This window comes from Amaranthus tricolor, chromosome 10 (genome assembly GCF_026212465.1).
Source record: "Amaranthus tricolor cultivar Red isolate AtriRed21 chromosome 10, ASM2621246v1, whole genome shotgun sequence".
Lineage (NCBI taxonomy): Eukaryota > Viridiplantae > Streptophyta > Magnoliopsida > Caryophyllales > Amaranthaceae > Amaranthus > Amaranthus tricolor.
The window spans coordinates 179038-191261 of NC_080056.1; the positions used below are offsets into that span (position 1 = coordinate 179038).

Sequence of the window (12224 nt, forward strand, 5' to 3'; positions counted from 1 at the left end):
AATAAATTTCAAGAATAATTGGCTTTGATATTGTTTTTATTTCGAATAGAACTATTACTCTAGAGTCTTATGACAGTTTAATATAATGTTACGTTTTTTATAATCCTTGCTCTATGAGAACGAGAAAAAGTAATGTTGCATGTTAAGAATAATTAGACAATAAAAGATAATTATGAATATATTAGTATAACAACATTTTAATTCCAAATGGCTATAAGTAATTGAATGAGATTTCATAAACTTTATCGTATGACAACAAATTTTTTTAAAAAAACGTCACCGTACATTTGTGTTTGTTGGTTATATTTGAACAAAATTACAAGAGGTTTTTGATGAATGTGTAACCAACAAAAGGTTAAAAATTGATAACAGTAAAAGTGTAAATTAATAGTGGAAATTAAAATCATAATGCAGGTGGGTGGACGGCCCTGGTCTCTGGAGGCTGGAGAAGGTTAGGCGCTGTAAGCTAGTAAGATTAAGAACATGCATGCTTGAATTTGGTTAAACCTTCCCCTGAGCCCTGCCCCGCAACACAACCACGTGTTCTTTCTCTCTCTCTCTCTCTCTCTCTCTCTCTCTCTCTCTTCTTTCTCAAAATTCTTTCTTCTTCTCTCTTCTTCCTCAAATCAATCATAGTGAAAGAAAAAATGGTGAATGAAAAGGAGAAGAAGAAGAAGGTTCCAGAATGGTTAAATTCTTCTCTTTGGTCTACGCCTCCTTCCACTATCTCCATCTCCGAACCTCAACTGGATCTCTCTGTGTCCGAATCCATCGTTAGGCCTCCTTCTCCAGTCAAACCACCATCACCACCACCACTACCACCGCCTCCGCCGTCTGCAATTGTTGACTCTTCACATTCTAATGGCACTTCCACTTCATCTACTTCTCAACCTTCTCCCGAGGAGATCTCTCGTCAAGCTCAGCTCTTAGTCGAGGTTTTCTTCTCTCTCCATTTCCTTTTATTTTTCTTTTTCAATTTTTGTCGTAACCTAATTCCAACTTCTATTTCAAAAAGTTATCAAAGAAAGTGATTAATATGAGGGAAGTAAGGAGGCTTGCATCCATGGGCCTTCCTGATGCTCCTGGCATCCGCTCTACTGTCTGGAAAGTACGTTTCCTTTTACTATGTTATCTGGATATCTAATTATGAATGAAATTATGTAAATGATTAAAGCTTTGTATTGAACTGGCAGCTCCTATTAGGGTATCTCCCTAGTGATCGGACATTGTGGCCTTCTGAATTAGCCAAGAAGAGGTCCCAATACAAGCATTTTAAGGATGACCTCTTGATGTCTCCCGTACGCATCCTTATTCCTATTCCCTCTCCTATTTTTTGAAGTACTTTTTTTATAGCCAGTTCAAAATCCAATGTCACCCTTTTTTTCGGGAACAACTTTAGTTTCCTATTTCTGAATGTCTATGTGGTTAGTCAGTCTGAAATTTCGAGGAAGCTGGAGAAGTCATCACTTGCTGATAACCAGGAACTCAAAGGTGAAAGTCGTTGTGTACTTTCAAGATCAGAAATTAATCAGGATGAGCATCCTCTTAGCCTTGGAAAATCAAGTCTCTGGAATCAGTTTTTTCAGGTTAATTCACTAAACTTCCACCATCACATTAGCTACTCGCATTGTTGACTTAACTGTAGCTTAATAGTTTGACTTGGAGCCTGGATTAGAAAATATTGAAAGAGGCTGGTGCTACTTTTCTTATTGATGATCAGATAGTCATTAACTTGATGTAAATATTGGAAGATAGAGAGTTTAGTACTTGGACTGAAAGATATCTTTTGTAATTACAATTCTTTTTTTGATTCTATTTTGTATACACACTTGATCTTTTTCCTGCTCTGGCTAGTTGCTCATTTGTATAACTTAGTTTCATCCTATTGTTATGCCGTGAAATTTGCATGAATTTCTTTCTGTACGGATCAAGTTTCTTTCAAAAAATGCATCGACAAGATAAGAAAACTGATTGTTACAATGTGTGCTTAGGATACAGAGATCATTGAGCAGATTGATCGGGATGTGAAAAGAACTCACCCAGATATGCCATTTTTCTCTGGAGACACAATTTCTGCAAAATTAAACCAGGTCAGTTTATCTATTTGATTCTTTAGTGGAATTTTCAAATTTTGTCCATTTAATAATACGTCTCTTATTCTACTATAGGAAGCACTGATGAACGTATTGATTGTGTTTGCCAAGCTAAATCCTGGTATACGATATGTACAAGGAATGAATGAGATATTGGCACCCCTCTTCTATGTTTTAAGAAATGATCCAGATGAGGAAAATGCTGTAAGTATATATAATTCTTTAATTATCTTTTAGTCACTGGGAAACATGAGAACTAGAATGATGAAACCCATAAAATTAGAGCAAAGTCATTTGGTTGTCTAATGTTTGTTGTGTTGACAAATTTCAAATCCGTCAATCAGTAACATGTCTGCTTATTTTGTCACTTCAAAATAATTTTGCAGAGCATTCTTCATTGATCATTAGTTAATCATATTGAATTATTTAACCCTGAAAGCGTGTATCATAGCCTTTGAAATGGGGTACTTATGACCTATCTTCGGTGTCAGCTCAAAATTTTCCAAATCTTTTCCCATACTCTCTATAGGTCCTATCAATGTATTTGGGATCATTCAATCTCCTTACTCTAGCCAAATTACTCACATTTGCAATATGGTGTGACTGCCATGGCATACAAACGGTCTTTTTGAGTTCACCATATGGTCTTTTTGTTGCCATTTATAGTTTTCTAGGGCACTTGGTGACCCAAGGGGAATTACTATATTGCATTCTCACATAGACATAAAATTTACTGAAACACCCTAAAAGTGTGAGTTATATAGCCTTTAAAATAAGGTACTTATTACCTATCTTGGGCGTCGACTCAAAATTTTCCAAAACTTTTCCCACAGTCTTTAGGTCCTATTGGATATTTGGGTAAGAAAATGTCCTTATTGTAGTCAAATTGCTCACACATGACTGCTAAAGTATAGAAAGGGTCATTTTGAGCCCTTTGTATGGTCTTTTTGTTGCCATTCATAGTTTTTCAGGGCACGTGGTGACCCAATAGCATTGTTATATTTCATTCTCACATTGTCATGAAAGTTTTCAAAACTCCCTAAAAGCGTGAATTATAGCCTTTGAACAAGGGTACTTATGTCCTATCTTGTGTGGCGGCTCAGAATTTTCCAAAACCTTTCCCAAACTCTCTATAAGACCTATTGATATATTTAAGGTTAGAAAATCTGCTTACTCTAGCCAAATGCTCACATATGCAATATGGTGTAACTGCCAAGGCATACAAAGGGACTTTTGAGCCCATCATCTGATCTTTTTATTGCCATTCTTCTAGCACACGTGGTGCCAATGAGGATTGCTATATTGCATTCTCACATTTTCATACAATTTTTTTGAAACATCCTGAAAGCGTGAATTATAGCCTTTTAAATGGGGTACTAATGACCTATCTTGGGCGCCAACTTAGAATCTTTCAAAACCTTTTCCACACTGTTTGTTGGTCCTTTTGGGATATTTGGTGTCTTAAAATCTCCTTACTCTAGCTAAATTGCTCTCATATGCATTGTGGTGCCTAGGCATACAAAGGGTATTTTAGAGCCCATCTTGTGGACTTTTTGTTGCCACTCATGGTTTTCTAGGGACGTGGTGACCCAATGAGGATTGTTGTATTTCATTCTTGCTATGTCATGAAAATTTTCAAAATACCCCGAAAGCGTGATTAGCCTTTGAAATGTGGTACTTATGACCTATCTTCGGTTTCGACTCAAAATTTTTCAAAACTTTTTCCAAACTCTCTATCCGTCCTATCTATATATTTGGGGATTTAAATCTCCTCACTCCAGCCAAATTGCTCACATATGCAATTTGGTGTGACTACCTAGGCTTACAAAGGGTCTTTTTGAGCTGATCTTGTGGTCTTTTTGTTGCCATTCAGAGTTTTCTAGGGCTCGTGGTAACCCAATGAGCATTGCTATATTGCATTCTCTCATAGTCATAAAATTTTACGGAACACCCAAAAGTGTGAGTTATAGCCTTTAAAATAGGGTACTTATATGACCTATCTTGGGCATCAGCTCAAGATTTCCCAAAAAATTCCCAAAGGCTTTCTAGGTCCTATTAGGATATTTGGGGTAAGAAAATCTCCTTACTCTAGTTATAGTGCTCAAATATGGCTGCTGAGGAATACAAAGGGCGTTTTTGAGCCCTTCATGTGGTCTTTTTGTTGCCATTCATAGTTTTCTAGGGCACAAGTGTCCTAATGAGTATTGGTATATTTCATTGTGACATTTTCATGAAAATTTTCGAAACACTTTGAAAGCGTGTTAGACTTCAAAAAAGAGTACTTACAACCTATCTCGTGCATCGGCTCATAATTTTCCAAAATCTTTCCAGAACTCTCTATAGGACCTATTGATATATTTATGGTTAGAAAATCTGCTTACTCTAGCCAAAATGCTCGATATGCAATGTGGGGACTTTTGAGCCCATCATGTGGTCTTTTATTGCCATTCATAGTTTTCTAGCGCACGTGGTCAACCAATGAGGATTGGTATATTGCATTCTCACATTTTGATGCAATTTTTTTGAAATTTCTTGAAAGCGTGAATTATATAGGCTTTTAAAATGGGGTACTTATGACCTATCTCGGGGCCGGTTTAGAATTTTCCAAAACCTTTTACACACTATTCGTGGGCTCTTTCGGGATAACTGCCTATGGCATACAAAGGGTCTTTTTGAGCCCATCTTGTGTTCTTTTTGTTGCCAGGCATAGTTTTCTAGGGTACGTGGTGACCAAATAAGGATTGTTATTTCATTGTCACATTGTCATAAAAATTTTCAGAACACCCTGAAAGCTTGTATTATAGCATTTGACGTGGGGTTACTTATGACCTATTTCCAATGTCGGCTCAGAATTTTCCAAATCTTTTCCCAAACTCTATAGGTCCTATCGATGTATTTGGGATCATTTAATCTCCTCACTCTAGCCAAAATGCTCACATTTGCAATATAGTGTGACTGCCATGGGATACAAAGGATCTTTTTGAGCTCATCATGTGGTCCTTTTGTTGCCATTCATAGTTTTCTAGGGCATGTGGTGACCCAATAAGGATTACTAAATTGCATTCTCACAGATATAAAATTTTCTGAAACACCCTAAAAGCATGAGTTATAGCCTTTAAATAGGATACTTATTACCTATCTTGGCGTCGATTCAGAATTTTCCAAAACTTTTCTGATAATGTTTCTATGTCCTAGATATTTGGAGAAAGAAAATGTCGTTATTGTAGTCAAATTGCTCACACGAGTGCAAGGGCATTGAAAGGGTCTTTTTGAGCCATTCATGTGGTCTTTTTGTTGCCATTCAAACTTTTCTAGCGAACGTGGTAACACAATGAGGATTGTTATATTTCATTCTCACGTTGTCATGAAATTTTTTAAAACAACTTGAAAGCGTGAATTTAGCCTTTGAAAAGCGATACTAACGACTTATCTCGTGCGTCGACTTAAAATTTTCCAAAACTATTCCCAAACTCTCTGTAGGTCCCATTGATATATTTAAGGTTAGAAAATCTCCTTACTCTAGCCAAAATGCTCACATATGCAATATGGTATGACGGATCTTTTTGAGCTCAGCACGTGCTCTTTTTGTTGTCATTCATAGATTTCTAAGACTCGTGGTGGCACAATGAGGATTGCTATATTGCATTCTCCCATTTTCATACAATTTTTTCGAAACATCCTGAAAGCGTGATTATAGCCTTCAAAATAGGGTACTAATGACCTATCTTGGATGTCGGCTCGGAATTTTCCAAAACATTCCCCACTGTCTTTCTAGGTCCTATCGGGATATTAAGGGTAAGAAAATCTCCAAACTAGTGTAGCCTGGATCGAAGGTTTGGCAGGCATACCTCGATCCAAATCATTCGATCCCAATTGTGGGTCATTCACGATCTGGATCGCTCGAGGACGCAATCTGGTTCGTCATGTCAGTCGATCTAATCTCAGCCTTAAAATGCAACCAAATAACAAGAACAATGAAGAGAAAGAGGAAAAATAGAAGAGAACAGGAAGGAGAAAAGAAAAGGAAAAGAAAAAGAGAAATAAAAAAATAAGAAAAGAAAAAAAACTACCATTAATGAGTATTAACTCGGCATCAATGGAGAGATTGTGAATTTCATTGATGAAGATGACCTTTTCAGTTCAGCCGCCATCTAGTTATTTCTTAGGTTTTTTTTTTCTTTTGTTTTGATTTAAATTATTACTCCTTTGTGTTAGGTTTGGGACTTTGGACTACTAAAGATTAAAGCCCATTTTCAAACCAACATATTAAAACTTAGTCTTGGGAAATAAAACTAAACGTGAGTTATGGATCTTTTTCTTTTTTTTCTTTTTCTTTTTTTTAGTTGTAAATTATCTTACTTTTAACGTAGAAAGTACTTTATTTTAATGAGATCAACCCGAAATTGTACCTCGATCCGGAATAAATCGTTCCGCGACCCTAAAAAACTCGATCCAAACTCGTTTTGTTCCCACCTCAAATTTCTAACACTAGTGAATTGCGTCCCCGATCCCGCTCCGCGACCCGGATCGTATCTTGATCCTGGTAACAATGCTTCCAACTGTAGACAAATTACTCACATATGACTGCCAAGGCATTTACAAAGGGTCTTTTTAGTTCATCGTGTGGTATTTTGTTGCCATTCATAGTTTTCTAGGGTCGTGGTGACCTAATGAGGATTCCGATATGGCACTTTCACTGTCAAAAAATTTTTAGATTCAGCCTGAAGCGTGTACTTATGCCCTATCTCGGGCGCTGGCTTAGAATATTCCCAAAACATTTTCCACGCTCTTTGCAAGTCCTTTCGAGATATTTGGTGTCTTAAAATCTCTTTACTCTATCGAAATTGCTCTCATATGCACTGTGGTGCGACTGCCAAGGCTTAAAAAGGGTATTTTTGAGCCCATCATGTGGACTTTTTGATGCCATTCATAGTTTTCTACGGCACGTCGTAACCCAATGAGGGGTGTTATTTTTTATTCTCACGTTTTCTTGAAATTTTTCAAAACACCCAAAAAGTGTGAATTAGCCTTTGAAATTAGGTGCTTATGACCTATCTTTGATGTCGGCTCAAAATTTTTTCCCAAACTCTATAGGCCCTATCGATATATTTGGGGTTAGAAATCTACTCATTCTAGCTAATTTGCTCATATATGCAATATAGTATTACTGCTAAGGCATACAAAGGGTCTTTTTCAGCTCATTGTGTGCAATTTTTTTGGCCATACATTGTTTTCTAGGAGTCGTGGTGACCCATTGAAGATTCCTATATGGCAATTTCACGTGGTCAAAAATTTTTCGAAACACCCTGAAAGCCTGAGTGAGTTAGCCTTTAAAATAAGGTATTTATGACCTATCTCGGGCTTTGTCTTAGAATATTCCCAAAACCTTTTCCACTCTCTTTGTAAGTCCTTTCGGGATATTTGGTGTCTTAAAATCTCCTTAATCTAGCTAAATTGCTCTCATATGCACTATGGTGCGACTGCCAAGGCATATAAATGGTGTTTTTGAGATCATCATGTGGACTTTTTGATGTCATTCATAGTTTTCTACGGCACGTGGTGACCCAATGAGGATTGTTATATTTCATTCTCACATTTTTCGTGAAATTTTTTAGAATACACAAAAAGCGTGAATTATAGACTTTGAATTTGAGTGCTTATGACCGATCCACGATGTCGGCTCAAAATTTCCCAAAAACATTTCCCAAACTCTCTATAGGTCCTATCGATATATTTGGGTTAGAAAATCTCCTCACTTTTGCCAAATTGCTCACATATGCAATATAGTGTGACTGCCAAGACATACAAAGGATCTTTTTGAGCTCATCGTGTGGTATTTTTGTTGCCATTCATAGTTTTCTAGGGGTTATGGTAACCCAATAAGGAATCGTATATGGCAATTTCACATTGTCAAAATTTTTTTAGAAACAGCGTGAAAGCATGAGTTATAGCCTTTAAAATAAGTAACTTATGATCTATCTCGGGCGCCGGCTTAGAATATTCTCAAAACCTTTTTCGCACTCTTTTAAAGTTCTTTCGGGATATTTGGTGTCTTAAATTTTCCTTACTCTAGCTCTCATATGCATTGTGGTGCGTTTGCCAAGGCATATAAAGGGTGTTATTGAGCCCATCATGTGGAGTTTTTGATGCCGTTCATTTCTATAGGTCCTATCGATATATTTGGGGTTAGAAAATCTCCTCACTCTAGCCAAATTGCTCACATATGCAATATGGTGTGACTGTCAAGGCATACATGACATACAAAGGGTCTTTTGGAGCTCATCGTGTGGTATTTGTTTCCATTCATAGTTTTCTAGGGGTCGTGGAAATCCAATGAGGATAACTATATGGCAATTTCACATTGTCAAAAATTTTTTAGAAACAGCCTGAAAGCGTGAGTTATAGCCTTTAAAATAAGGTACTTATGACCTATCTCGGGCGCTGGCTTAGAATATTCCTAAATCCTTTCCCACACTCTTTGTAAGTCCTTTTGGGATATTTGGTGTCTTAAAATCTCCTTAGTCCTTTAGCTAAATTGGTCTCATATGCACTGTGGTGCGACTTCCAAGGCGTTATTTTTTACCTGATTAGGGTGTTTTGACTTTATTGTTATATTGTATTCTCACATTGTCATAAAATTAGTCAAAACACCCTGAAAGCGTGAATCATAGTCTTTAAAATGGGATATATCTTACCTTTCTCGGGCGCTCACTCAGAATTTTTCCAAAACTTCTCCCACATTCTCTATAGGTCCTATCGATATATTTTGGGTCTGAAAATCTCCTCACTGTTTCCAAATTGCTCACATATGCAATATGTTGTGACTGCCAAGGCATACTAAGGGTCCTTTTGAGCTATCATGGAGTCAGAAAATCTCCTCATCTCCCCATATATCACAAAAGCGTTGATCCTTGAAAAGGGGGGGGTACTCAATCAGGATCATCGGGCGCCGGCTCTAAATTATTTAAAATATGAGGTAAAAGATAAAGTTAACAACTTAGCTATGTTTTATTCCACAAGATCAAATCCAACGACCTACTCATGCTCCCTTACCTATACGGGGGCCACATGATTTATGTACATGTAACATAATCGTGTTGCTAACTTCTTGTATCTTGAAATTTTTTAGCGTCATTAACCACTTATGTGGTATGCTTGTCTTTATGATCTGCTCTTATGGTGTTACTTCTTTTTATACAAGGAATTGGAGCTAACACTAATGATTTGAGTTGTATCCTTAATCCCTACTTTGATAACCTGAAGTGATAGTTAGTGCAAACCCTTGGGTGGACTTTCTTCTTTTTGGATTTTCTCTTCTCTACTATTCCTTCTGCTCTAAATTGTTTACTTATCCTTTCTTTTATCTTTTCCTTTGCATCTTTTTCTGTTTTTCTACAGTTGCAGTCTTCTCCAAGCTCCTTTTCTCTTTGTTCCTTGGCTTCATCTTATGTCCATTCTTTCCTTCTTCAGTTTCTAATTCCTTTTTATTTCAAGATTTCGGCTCACCTCTCTTGTCTTGTTTTTCCATGTTGTTATCTGTGAATTTTTTCTCTGTATTTCTGCAGGCTGCTGCTGAAGCAGATACCTTCTTTTGTTTCGTCGAGTTGCTTAGTGGATTCAGGGATAATTTCTGTCAGCAACTTGATAATAGTGTAGTTGGAATCCGCTCCACAATCACAAAGTTGTCACTGCTTTTAAAGGAACACGATGAAGAGCTTTGGCGTCACTTGGAGGTCACTTGTAAGGTAATATGCAACTACAACTTTTAAGGGGTCAAATTGCTGTTCCAAGCTTCATGTATGTCCAATGCATCCTTCAATTTTATTTCACTTGAGTTTTTTTTCTTCTATAAAGGGGCTTCAACTTGGAACCATATAAAAATGCATTGCATAATGTTTAGTATAGCATACCATTGCTGTTATAGCATAGCATGTTGTTATAGCATTGCATTGAATTTTTATAACTCAGGATTATCATAATCTTTGATACATGCACATGAATATTGACTTTCATCGACTATTTGAGGTGGAGCCGTATTGTGTTTGGTGGTGATGTTGCAGACTTGTAGTTGAATTTATTCTTATGCTATTTTTAAGCAATGACTTCACTGATATTCTCATCTCACGAAAGAAATTAGTGCACTATTACATGAGAATGGAATCAAGGTTTCATTATTTCTATTACATTTATTCGAGGTGTAAGTAGGCAGTGTAATAGATTAAAAATAAAATGTCTCTGCTTTCCACTTTCTCATACATGGGAGTTGAGTACCTGGTTCTTCTGTTGCTGATCACTACTCTTAATAGTTAATATTGCCTAGCCACCAGATTGACAATAGCCACTGGCAGACTGAATGAAGACATTTATTTAATATAAGTAGAAGAGTAATGTTCTCAAAAGAAAGAAAATTTTCAACATGATTCCGATAAACAAACTGAATACTCAAACAGCAGCATGTCTAATTGAAGCTTATCCTCTAAGAAGGGTTGTGAAAATAAGGACTTGCAAAGACTCCCAAGACTTTGAAGACAACATTCCCACATGGCCACTTACCTGTTCTTATTAGCACTGCTCCTTATGCTATCTCTATTCTGTTCATATCACTTACACACCCACTTGGTCGTTCCCATCTATCAAACAATTGCATTCATCCAATGGTCCAATTAGTTTACATTATTTTGATGTCGTGATTTGGACATTATTATGACCTCATACTCTACTTTCAATCTCATAATAGTTCGTCCTACGAGGTCAACTGCCGGTGTTTCGTTTAAATGCATAGAACATAAATCATTCCTTGAATGGAAAAGCATATGTTGCAACTTGCGAGTTAGATGTGCAAGCTTGTTCGACACCTTAACCTTATTTAATATATGCTTAACTGCCTTCTCTTTTTATGACAGGTTAATCCCCAGTTTTATGCATTTAGATGGATAACTCTTCTCTTAACTCAAGAATTTGACTTCGCTGACAGCCTTCGTATTTGGGACACTCTATTAAGTGATTCTGAAGGGCCACAGGTGTGTTGATTTTTAATATACTTGATTTTACTTTTCCTAGTGTAGTATTTTGCAGTGGAACACTCGAGTTAATGAGCAGATTGGTTTTTGCGTCTTGTTAACATTAAAGTACTTAATATAGTGTAGGTGGCATGTATGAACTGTGCTCTCCAGTTTTCTTTTATGAATCAGCGGGTCTAAAAGTAACAGATAATTGATATGCCCTGTTTCAAGTTATTGTGTGAACTACCTTGTCTTGTAGCAGAGTAATCATAAACTGCTGACTTGTTGGGCAAAGAAATGCAAAAGTTAGAAATAAATTCAACTTAACAGGCAATATGGGGTTGCGATATTATAGGGCTCGATTGTATTGAACTTGTAATCTACCAGCACGAGAATAGTAATTACACTTGTATGAAAGACGCTAATAATGTGTGTATGTCCACAATTTCTAACATTCATACCAGCGCATTTTAGATGATTAACCTTGTGTAATATCATCCCTGCTAAAAGTTGCATTATGCAACATATATTCTTGTAGCTTTAGAAAGACTATCAGCTGATAGTTACCTCTGGCAGGAAACACTGCTAAGGATCTGTTGCGCGATGCTAATTCTCATCCGGAGACGGCTTCTTGCTGGTGACTTTACTTCCAATCTCAAGCTCCTGCAGAATTATCCTTCAACCAATATCAGTCATCTGCTTTATGTCGCAAACAAGCTGAGGGCTCTTCCTTCTAGCTAGATTTTTCTGGTTATGCTTCGTTCCATCTTCCATGACATTCTTTTTGTTTTTTTTTTTTTTTTTTTTTTTTTTTGAACTTGTGCACATTGTAGATCACCTTTTTTTATGTTTTTATCCTTACCGCCCTTGTAAATGTCTGTTTAAAAGCATTTCTAAAACATTGTCTTAGTGTTGTACTCTTACATGAGTTTCATTGTCACTTGTTGCTCCTGAAAAACAAAAATAGGAAATGATTACAATTTAATGTGATTCATGTGATTTATCCTTTGTAATGTGATGTATTCTTATTGAGATTTTGATTTTGCTTTTGCTTCTTCTCTATTGACTTAACTGTTATTGAGTGTCATTCAACTTGGAAATCGGCTATCAAAGTGGCATTCAATTTATG

The 12224-nt window shown here is 36.6% G+C and overlaps 1 protein-coding gene across 1 annotated transcript; it reads left to right on the forward strand.

Annotated features, from left to right (window-relative positions):
- Window positions 1-500: 500 nt before the first annotated feature.
- Window positions 501-12144, forward strand: LOC130825938 (uncharacterized). The gene is made up of 9 exons (XM_057691390.1): window positions 501-935; window positions 1016-1108; window positions 1194-1298; window positions 1434-1586; window positions 1992-2090; window positions 2169-2297; window positions 9659-9838; window positions 10997-11113; window positions 11672-12144. The coding sequence occupies exons 1-9, from the start codon at window positions 648-650 to the stop codon at window positions 11834-11836; spliced, it is 1329 nt and encodes a 442-aa protein (XP_057547373.1). The 5' UTR covers window positions 501-647; the 3' UTR covers window positions 11837-12144.
- The last annotated feature ends 80 nt before the right edge of the window (window positions 12145-12224 follow it).